Source organism: Rhodamnia argentea, chromosome 3, assembly GCF_020921035.1.
Source record: "Rhodamnia argentea isolate NSW1041297 chromosome 3, ASM2092103v1, whole genome shotgun sequence".
Classification (NCBI taxonomy): domain Eukaryota; kingdom Viridiplantae; phylum Streptophyta; class Magnoliopsida; order Myrtales; family Myrtaceae; genus Rhodamnia; species Rhodamnia argentea.
Window position 1 is genome coordinate 18,715,341 of NC_063152.1, and position 11,070 is coordinate 18,726,410.

The window sequence follows — 11,070 nt, forward strand, 5'->3', positions numbered from 1 at the left end:
AAAAGAAGCTGTGTCTCTTTTGTAAAGAGACGAAAATCTGAAATTGAAGAAGTAAGTTCTGAAAATGAATAGAATAGTTGAATATATAATGACAAAAGAGCACACCTTTTCTTGTCCAAAAAGTAGCTAATTCTCATACAACTCTTCGCGTCCGAAAATAGTTTATTGAATTACGCCTTTTCATTATTCGAAAAAACAATTTGTTATGAAAGGTTGCAACTTTTTTAAGGTCAAAAATTGTTAAATTGAACCAGTGCAACTCTTCATGTCCAAAACTGTCAAGTTTGAAAAGTTGCAACCATTGGACAAGATTGATATTAAAAAATAATCGCAAATCCTAAGTGAACAATTGCACTGTTTCACTAGGACATTACAGTTAAATTGTACAGAAATGTTTAGTAATTTATGGATAAAATTTTTGAAGAGACGCAACATTTCAAAGGTTATAAGAGTGTTTTAGAAAATAACCGGCAATTGAATAAATACACACTCGTGTCCTTTCGTCAATAACAAATAAAATTAACCATCAAGTGGGACAAGACACCTCTTTATTTGTTTTACAAACAAGCGACCAACACTTCTAAAACGTATGCAGGGCCTGGAAGTAGGCGTATAACCCTCTCAAAGACCGAGGGCTATCGCGGGTAAAGGTGAGGGTGTGAACTGGTGAATGGAATGTGATGATTGAAGGGTCTATCCATGGAAAGGGAAAGTATCGAGGGGGTTTAGATGGGTCGATGAGAAGGCGGCCAAGAACATATTTTTTCCGGCGGTAAGGATGGGTTCCATGGAGCATGAAAGGAAGGCCAGGGGTTGATGGATCATTATACTGGCGAGAGGAGGGTGATGTCCATGAAAAGATGTGTAGGCTCATGCTCACCCAACACTATTACATGCGCAATAACCAACTGTAGACACGACTCATTTAGCACCCATTACAATTCACTTCGTCGGAAACAGTCAGACAAATGAAAAGATGGCTTTTTCATTTTTATTTTTCTTGTCCGCCATATGAAAAACATTGCTTAATCGCAATTTCCACCCGGTCCACCGAACGTCGTGCAGTATCCTGCGTCGCCTATTAAATGCCCTTCGTCGAACACGTTGTAACAGAGCGGAACGTCCACATGAGTCGCTGTAACGTTCGGATCAAAGTCTATCACTAAATTGTGGCTGTTCACGTAGCGGATTTGTCGGATGTAGCCAGAGTGGATGAATTCGTGGTCCGGGAAGCGACCGTTCGCCATCGGAGGGCTCGGGCGGTCAGGGAGGTGGCCTACTTGTCCTCCAAATCTTATGCTTGATGCACCGCTGCCGAAATATTGGAATAAATCTCTGGGCCAGTAGCCAATTTCGTCTCTGTATTCTCCATACAACAACCGCCAAGATTCTCCGGGACCCTGTCACGAAAATCATCGGTCAAAAAGGGATGTACGTGAGAAATAACTAACTAGAAAGTTGACATACTCCTTCGGAAGTTGTGTAGATAAGCTAAGGACACAATATTGCAGCATAGGATTCTGATGCTAAGGTGCGAAAGACAAGAAGGGAAATCTTAGTACAGGGTAGGGCTTTACCCGATCAACTCGAACAATTATGTCGTGTGGACGCGCACCATAAACACTGACATTTTGCAACACAAATCCGAGGGGAATCTTGCGATTGGTCTGCACAAAACCAGGACAAGCCATGTCGTAGCATCCCGTTCCATCGCCACCACCTCCCTGTGAAAATTACAATAGTTTGTACACCTTGCGAAAATAAAGCATGAATATCGAAAATTCCACGACCAGGAGGCCTGTTGTTCGAGGTGCAACCGAGGCCAGGTACTCGTGAGCTCCTCGAGTTCAACCAGCCAATTCTAACTCGCCTCAACCATGTTCACGTGAAGCCCGACTAGCTCGAGTTTACTTAGTTCAAGCTAATAGGTGTCTGAAGTTTTAATTTGGTTAGGACATTGCTATGAGAAAGGGACTTACTGTCCAACGAGTGAAGAAATGAGTGAGTGAGTCGCCGTAGAGATCGGGATTCACCTGCAATGTTACAATATATCACCCTTAAGCAATCGAAACAGCAGCAAACACGAAAAAACACATTAATAGGTGAGCCAAAATAGAAAACTACCATCCATCCAACTTCGATTTTGCTGACTGATAGTTCCTCCGGACCGTCGGTAATCAAGATTTGACTCGTGCTGAATTGTCCAGCTTCGACGTTGGGATTATAGACATTGATAAATCCTTCTGCCCCGTGTAGAGGACCTTGTTTGTAGGCCTCGACGCTCAAGAACGCGAACTGGGAAACGATAATTTCTCCAAAATGTCAAAATTAACTTCCACGATAACAGGCGAATCATCGAACATATTCGTAAGAGTTTCCTATTTACGTGCTTGAAGGGGACCATGTTTAAATTATAAAGTAATTGCTACAGATTCGAAAGAACGGTAAGCAAAAGGCTATCAATTTTAAGATTTCTTTTTTGTTGAAGTCATGATTATTTGCTTAGTGTTTAAGTACATAAATAGATTTGAACAGATCTAAATCGTAAATTATTTATGCTTCTAGATAGGCTACATGACTAGCCCTCCACAATCAAATGGTAATACGTCATGTCTACGCATTCTTCAAGTTTGTCCTTGCCAACTTGAATTCTCCATAATTTAAAAAACATTCAACACAAGTGATGGAAGTCTTACGCGGTGCGGGACTTGTGGTAAACTTTTCAAATTTTATAGTACTAGCGTTATCAATTGAAAGTAATAACATGCAAGTGAATGTTTTTTATTTTAAAGAAAAAATTATGACACTCAAGTGATCGTAAAAAAAACGTTATGTATTTATTCCTTCACCTGATTTTTTTAGTATTAATAAGCTTATCTATGTTTATTAACTTAAGTTTTGATATTAATTGACTATTATTGGCCTTCGACACGAAATCAAGAACGAAGTAAGTTTTATCGGGAAGGAAATTGCTTACGTGAGTAATAGGAGGTGCTACAAATGTCTTCGCAAAAAAGTGTTGTCTTAGTAAATCATCTTTAGTTGTCCTGCGAATAGGAACGGTTCCAGTGGGACATTCGCCCAACAAGTACGGTTGGTCAACTAGAGTAGCTTGTGCTGTTCTTTCCCTCTTGACTCCAGCCGATGAAGGCCTCGGCTTTGTCTGTAAAAAAGATTGAATAATTCTGCAGTACTCATATAATGGATAAATATGAAATAAAATAGAAGGTAACACAAAAGATAAAAGACAGTTAATTATATAATCGTAGAATTTCTACAGGTACTATTTAGAGAAATTTACTTATTTATGAAAGTTAGATGATATTTCATATAGCCTATGTTTTCTACAGAAATGTTTTAAACATTACTCGGTATACCACAAGTAGTCTCGTAAAATTTTCACATATGAGAAAAATTATAAAACTCGTTAAATGACGAGTTACAAATTAATGAAAAATGAAGATAGCGAGAAAAGGAAAATGAAATAATGCCCTCATTATTAGTGTTAAGGGAGAGAAGAAATAAAATTGGCTTCTAATCAAAATGGACGAAAAAAAAATGGTGGACAACTTTTCCTTATTTCCTAAGAAGGCACCAATTTTAGTATCGCAATGCCCAAACTTTATTTGTCTCATACAAAGACACAAATTTTAAACTGTGCGTTAATTCTGACTCAAACTTTTTTCTTTTTTTTTTTTCTCATAACAAAAACCACTTTTCGAATCCCAATTCTGGTCCAAACTTTTTCTTGTCTCATAAAAAGTACAAATTTTCAATCGGTACTCAGATCTAGCCTCGGTTGGTATAAGACAAAATGGTAAACTAAAAGAAACACAATAATCATATGATTACATAAATCTCTCAAAGTTTGTAAAGATTAAATCACATCTTTCTTATCCTTAAAATAATCTAAATCAAATTCTATTACTTTCTATTTGTTTTCCTTTGTTACCTTTTGTTTTTCATTTTTGCACAAACTTGCTAGTGAATGAATGACAAATGTTTATGATATTCCATACATATAAAGGTTTTTCGCAAGACGTGTGCTGGTTTATTTGGCCAAAACAAGTGCCTCATTGAGATGGAACGAAGGATTGACTGCCTAAATTTCTAGGTGGTGGTGAATAAAATAAAAGGTCAACATTTTTATTTAATGAAATACTATTGTTTTTTCACGTCAATAATGCAGTTATAGATCAAATACTTTTGGAGGAAAGACGCAGCGTATCAACTAATTACAATCACCGAATGTGAAAAGGAGGAACCGCTATCATATCATCAAGAAGTACTGAGAATGAGAAATTTGATAAACTCTACGATAATAAGACATTTATCAATCTTGGACCAAAAAAAAAAAAAGACATTTATCAATCTGTACCTCGATCTTGTGGTTTTTAAGTAAAGGATTGTCAAAAGCTGGTTGTTTGTAAATGTCGATGCAGTCTATGACATCTTCATTGAATGCCTGCACCAAATGAGAACCAAGAATTTCATCTCTCTTTTGAAGAGATAATTGGTAGAACATAGTATCATACAGGATAAAGAGAAATTTCACATATGCACCATTTCTGGAAATCTACCCTCACATCCTACATATCTGCAATTAGAATTATCATTTTGTGAGTCTCTTTCAACTTCCTATCATGACGTCCATCCTTCGGGATACTTCGATACAACCAGATATGCCAACCGAATCCTTTGATGATGACGGCAAATCTCGTACCTTTAAAGTCTTAACGGGAGGTTTATTGAGGGTCTTGAGCTGCCCTTCAAGCTCCGACTCTTCTTCTTTAGTGAGAGGACCGTGCTCGGACAGTCCGTGGCCGTCGTGGAAAAGGGTGAAGCAGTGAATTGCAAGCAACGCGATTGCTTTCATCTCCATCATGTACATCTCTGGATCGATTCGGTGAGGATCTGTTCGTGTGATGATAGCGTAATAGCACCCTATAAGAGGCAGGTGATGGATCCTTTTTAAAATTTTACGACAAATTATGGAAATTGTATATATCATATAGATCTTTTCAAGGCAAATGGCAGAGGATTGTTGTAGATATAGGGAAGGAATTTACCATGAAGCTCCCAATGAATCAAAAAATAAGGAAGGAAAAACATACCATAACAGAAAGATCAGATATGAGAAAATTGTTTCAAAAATCTTAAAACCTATTGAATTTTTTGTAAATTCAGTCCTAGACCTTTTAATTTTGCCAATTAAGTTTTAAACATTTTCACGTTTTGCCAATTGAGTCCATCGGACTAAATTTGGCTAAAAATCGCTTATGTGGCAGTCCCGTTAGGCCAGTCATCTACTTTTTGGACACATGTCGCGACCTTCCCCGAAGGCCCTTCGGGAATGAGTTTAGAGGGATTGTCTAATATGTAGACTCGAGCTCTCTCAAATTCACATCTCGCATGACGTTTCACACTTCATTTTAAGTTTTTAGCCTAAGCATTACTAGGAGTCGCCACTAGCCATTAGTGGGGGTCGGCTAGAAACCAAGCAAGATGTGGGATATTCGTCTTGTTTCTTACGCAACCATAGATTTCTAAGTAAGGGGATTTTGTTATGCTAATATTTTTATTAGCACCCCTTTTTTTTTGTACCTTAACTAGTTGGTTGTTTACCTAAATGATTATGCAATCTTGATATACAATTTCAAGCCTAAAGGTATCAAATCATTTATAATGATCAAGCAATTGTCTTTGTTGGTAGTTTGTTGAAGTTCTAAACTAATCCTTGTTCTAGTTTCGAAAAGGAAAATAACAATTAAGCTATTGAAATGACAAGGCGGGAGTGCAACACTCAAGTATTGAAAGCGATTATCTAAGTGACAAAATATAAAATCTGATATGATGTCGAGCAAAGAATATACATGGCATGGTTATTGAATCTTGAGACATGAGCCCTCAAAAGTTTGCTATTCAAACTAAGGTAAGCCTTTTGACCAAAAATAAAAAAACTAAGGTGAGCCTAATGACTAACGTAGGACTAAACCTATCTTAAATGGGGAATGTAGTTTATCAAAACTACGGACAAGCGAGATCTTATGTTTTCACTTATCCAAGATCGGGCCATCAATCTGACCATTGGATATGAAGTTTTATTCGTCTCTATCATGACAGTTTCAAGGTGGAAAATTGCTTAGGGATATTGCCTACAAACGCGGGCCAATGGCCCATGATTTAGGCATGGGCTCTCCCATACCTATACCTCGTGCGATGTTAGGACTTTTCGTTTTTAAGTCTTTTAAGGAACCTAAGTAATTAATTAGGAGTCGCCACTAGCGGGGTCGGCTAGAAACCAATTGAGATGTGAGAGTGTCGTCTTGATTTTTACATGATTAGAGATTCTAGGGTTAGGGTTTTATTTACGCTAATCATCTAGTTAGCACTCTTTCGATACCACTAACTAATGGGTTGTTTACCTAAAATGGCCATGCAATCTTGATTCTCCATTATGCATCTTAAAGCTATCAAAAACAATTTCTAGGTTATCAAACAACTGTTTATGTAAGTCCATTTTCGTTTAAACTTCTAAACTAGTTCTAGCTTAATATATACAAGAAATTAACACACAATCTGCTGAAAAGTAGTGCAATTAAGTAAATACTCAAGCTATTGAAAGCAACTATTTAAGTGTGAAGTAGTAACTGATACGACGTTGAGCGAATAAAATACACAGCCTTACTCTTAAGCCTCAGGACATGGACTTCGGAAGCTTGGGACTAAAGGCTATTTTCTGTCTAAGGTGATTCTATATATACTAGTTATGCTGGCAAAGCTAGCTAAAGCTAATCTAACCATTTATTGGGTGATTCTAAGTTTATTTGATTGTACTATTTAGAACTTAAACTAGTTAAAACCTAATGATATTACATACTAGTCTAACTATACTGAAGTTGCCTCGGACTACCGCCATGGGACTTCAAGCTCTTGGCCACCGCCGCGATGTCAGTTCCATTCGATGCTCAAGTTAACCACGACATACACCAATTAAACAAGAGTTCGATTCAAGAAACCAATGTAACTCATGTCATTCGATCAACACCATAATCAACTAATTAATTTGAGGATTTAATTAATTAAGGTTAACCATAGCTAGCCTCCACTTGCGTGCACATGGCAGTAGACTAGCGTTATCAACCCCCAAATTAAATTCTAATCATCCTCCTAATCTACCCATTAAAAACATGCATCAAGGTCCTAATATTCATCTAAGGAAACAAATGCAAAAAAAAAAAAAAAATCATGCAATTAGATGTGCGAAAAACTATCAATCAGACAAATAAAAGCACTAATTACACTAAAAAGGCAAGCAAAGATATTTTCCTAATCCATTTTCTAATTTTTGGAAATTTTGATATCATCTAGTACTTATATTTTATTTTTGATTATATTATTAATTCCTTAAAACCAGACTTGGTCCAAACCCAGGCCCTACCTTGGGCTGAGCTACCACCTTTAGCCTAAAGCTAAAAGTGTATACTAAATGCTTTTTATGAAAACCCTTTAATCTAAAGTCTTTTGCATTTATACAGTTGCTCTAGAGAGGCCCATATATAGGAGAAAATAGTCCTCCGGAATTTCATAATGTGAGCACTAAAGTACAGACGTAATTTTTGATGAGTTAATTGAGTGGTCAAGCACTTGGTTCGAATTAAAGTATAAATAAATAAACAATCATATTACTCATCAAAAAGTAGGCGATCCTAGGACTAGGAGAACTAACCCTAGACAGGCGGAAGATTGGGAATGATATCTGCACGTTTGAATTACTAAACGACAAAATCAGAAGGTTCCTCACTACTCACACACCTCGATGGGGGATTGTATCGGTTACCTCCCATGTTCCCGTGATGTTGTACCAATTGACTTTCCCACTAGCCTAAATATAAGCGAGAGCCGCGAGACCTCACCTATACCGCCGGCCCTAACGAAGAAAATAAAAGGAAAAAAAAGACAGTAAAAAAATATTTTAAAAAATATAATAAATAATTCAAAAATTAAAAAATTATTAAAATACTGTTAAAAGTTATCCATATCAATGCCGGTGGCGTTACGTCAACTCCAACCGATCAAATGAATTAAATTTACATTAATACAAAAGGTTCGGGAGTAAATCAACCAAAAAAAAAATTAGCACCGGATTAGCACTATGCAATAGATTTAGGATTTTGTTGGTAGTTTTCCCATCTACAGCATTTGATTAAGGACGAGATTTAACCAGCACGTGCACTATTGATGTGTTTTTTTTTTGGTCGGAGCAATATTGATGTTCAGTAACCATAATTTGCTGGACGGTACAAAAGTTGATTCACGAAAATTTTGCCGCTGCGTTAAACCCTAATTTTAGATTGCGGGACACGTGGAAAATCTGACAAGATGTGGACGCCCCTTTATAAATAGATTGGGTAAGCAATCTTGGTAAACATATAATAGTGTTGGTTCACAATGGACAGCCACCCTTTTTCGCTATCACATTCCTCAAGCATTTGGAAGCACCATTCGTGCTCGTGCAAGGGCAACGCTATTTCCACTCCCCTTTTGACTAAGATACTCCTTTTTGCTAGTTAATTTAATAAAACACCCTCCTCTTTTTTCGATTAAATATTTATTTTTTATCAGACTAATCCACAAATCTACCTTTATTTTTAGTGAATCCCAATAAAAAGGAAAATTGATCACAAAATATAAAAGATTAATTTGTTAAAAGCAAAATAAAACGTCAAATATATTTGTCTTTAGATATGATTAAAACAGATAACACAGAGGAAAAAAACATGAAATATCATGTTGTTCAACTTTTGATATAATGAAAGAAATTAATATCAATTGTAAATTCAATCTCATAGCAAGTGGATAAAAAAATTTTAAAATATGCTTAAAATTTTCCCCAAAAAAATTTTATGCGAGTTTGAAAGTGCAGAATGTGCAAACAAATTTTCAACCCCATCTTGCAATTCATATTAAAATGTGAAAAGCAAAAAAAAAAAAAAGCACAAATAAGCAATTTATAACTTTAGAAACCTATAAGTCTATTTGAAAATTACCCACAAATCAAAATCTGCTTGATAATTATATTGGATTTTCGATTTCAACTTTGAAATAAAGTTTTCCTCAAATTATTTCATAAAAAATCGACAGTTAATTGTGTATTAATAAGTCATTATAACTAGCAATTTCTAACATTTTATATAAATTTTCTAATTAAAAGCATGAGAACATAAATTAAGAATAACGAACTTCTCTAGGAAAAGTGATAACATGTTGCATCTTAGAATGATATTTTATTGGGTGTAATTTGATGGTTACATTGTGAATTTGATATCCGAAAGGAAAATAGAAATAAAAGTAGTTATGTTGGTTAGGTTGATAAAAAAAAAAGAGAGAAAGAAACAATAACTTGAAGAGAGAGAATGATATTTTGATCTATTAATTGAAAAGATGAGTGTCTTAGCCAAAATGAAGGTAGAAATAGCGCCACCCTTCGTGCAATTATGTGCTCTTTCATGGATTATAGAAGTTGTCCGGTTCAACTTATGCGGGAAGATATGAGAACAACATAAGGAAGGAAGAAAATGAAGAAAAGGAAACAAATGATTACTTAATTTTAACTATATAATCTATGGTTTTTTAATTTGTTCAATATGATCTCAAAATTTTAGCCTAATATACAATTTAGTCTCCGAACTTTAATTTGTTAAATGTGGTCTTGAACTTTTGATTTGTTTTCAATTTAGTCCTTGAGACTATATGGTTTTGGTAGCCCAAATCATTTAATTGGTGCAATGATGAGCTCTTTCGGGGATTATAGAAGTTGTCCTTTATAGTGTTGACACATGATTTTTAATCAGTCTTTTCTCGGTTTATGTTTGAAAAATTCATAAAAAAATTCATAAAAAGTTGAAAAATTACAAAATCAACTTTAGTAGCCTTGGCCAATCCTAAGGAACCATTTTTAATCAAAAAATAACTTTTTTATATTTTTCGCATTTTTAATATTTTTCGAAAATAGAAAAATGGTTGAAAAATCAAGAAAAATAGTTTTTGAGGTCACGAAAATATAGAAAGATAGTCTATATTTTTATTTTAATTCCATTTTCATTTTGACCTCACAAAAATTCAAAATTCAAGTTCAATTTTATGTGTTCCTTCACTACACATCGAATTGAAATTGCCCAAAAATTGCCCTTTGAGTCTTTTAATTTGCAATTTTTGTAGCTTTAGAGTTATAATATTCAATTCTAGTATCTCGCACTTCAATTTTATCCAATTGCGTGAATTGCATGAATTGGACTTAAATACACAAAAATCTTTCAATTTAGTTCCTAAATACTATTCAAACTAAAGGTAAGGTCACTGCCCTATGTTTTTCACCATTATGAATCGATTGGCATAGGTATTGAGAGCTGAATTGCATATTTAGGTTTTCAATTGCACGATTTTCTTAATCGAATCCTAAACCCCAATTTGGGGTTTTTGTCCAATTTGCAATAAACTTTTAGGGAAAACAGTATTTTTGAATAGGATTCATCATGTTGATTCCAATTATGTGATTTAATTCGACAAATTCCAAGAATTTCCAAATCAATTTCAAGAAATTGATTCGACCGGGTTGAACCGGGTCGGACCCAGTGACCTGGTCGAACACTGCTCATTTTCAACCTACATTTTGCACCATTTCACAATTTTGAAGGTCGAATTTCAACCAAGAAATTGAGGGTCAATTTGACTATAATTGGATGAACGATGGTAGGCGTTTTGATCATCAGCTCGTGCCTCGTCGATCAGGACCGGTCTCGGGCCAAACGATCACCGTAACACGGCGAAATAGCCGGTTAAACCTTCGGCCCCTCAAAAGTCAACAGAACACGAAATTTGGCCATCTCATGTGCATTTGAGCTCAACGGAAGGCCGGACGGACTTGGACGGAATCCCAACTAATTCTATCGCTATCGACGAGCCAAAGGGCATGTGGGGGCACATGATTTCAAGTTGGTACACCTTCCTCGTATGTGGCAAAATTCAAATTTGGGAATAAGTAGTACACGCGTATTCTAGAAAGGGGCA

At 35.7% G+C, this 11,070-nt stretch overlaps 1 protein-coding gene across 1 annotated transcript; it reads right to left on the reverse strand.

The window, feature by feature from the left end:
* Positions 1–1,025: 1,025 nt before the first annotated feature.
* LOC115728094 lies at positions 1,026–4,891 on the reverse strand. The gene is made up of 7 exons (XM_030658425.1): positions 4,724–4,891; positions 4,379–4,465; positions 2,978–3,163; positions 2,125–2,295; positions 1,980–2,033; positions 1,578–1,724; positions 1,026–1,400 (listed from the first exon to the last, which is right to left on the reverse strand). Exons 1-7 carry the CDS (start codon positions 4,889–4,891, stop codon positions 1,026–1,028), a joined length of 1,188 nt encoding a protein of 395 aa, XP_030514285.1.
* Between the last annotated feature and the right edge of the window lie 6,179 nt (positions 4,892–11,070).

Excerpts from the sequence above, each read along its gene's own strand:
- LOC115728094 (XM_030658425.1), bottom strand. The coding sequence starts at position 4,891 with ATGTACATGATGGAGATGAAAGCAATCGCGTTGCTTGCAATTCACTGC. Across the intron at positions 4,466-4,723 it reads CTCCCGTTAAGACTTTAAAG|GCATTCAATGAAGATGTCAT; the intron begins GTACGAGATTTG and ends CATTTGGTGCAG. Across the intron at positions 2,034-2,124 it reads AAATCGAAGTTGGATGGATG|GTGAATCCCGATCTCTACGG; the intron begins GTAGTTTTCTAT and ends GTAACATTGCAG.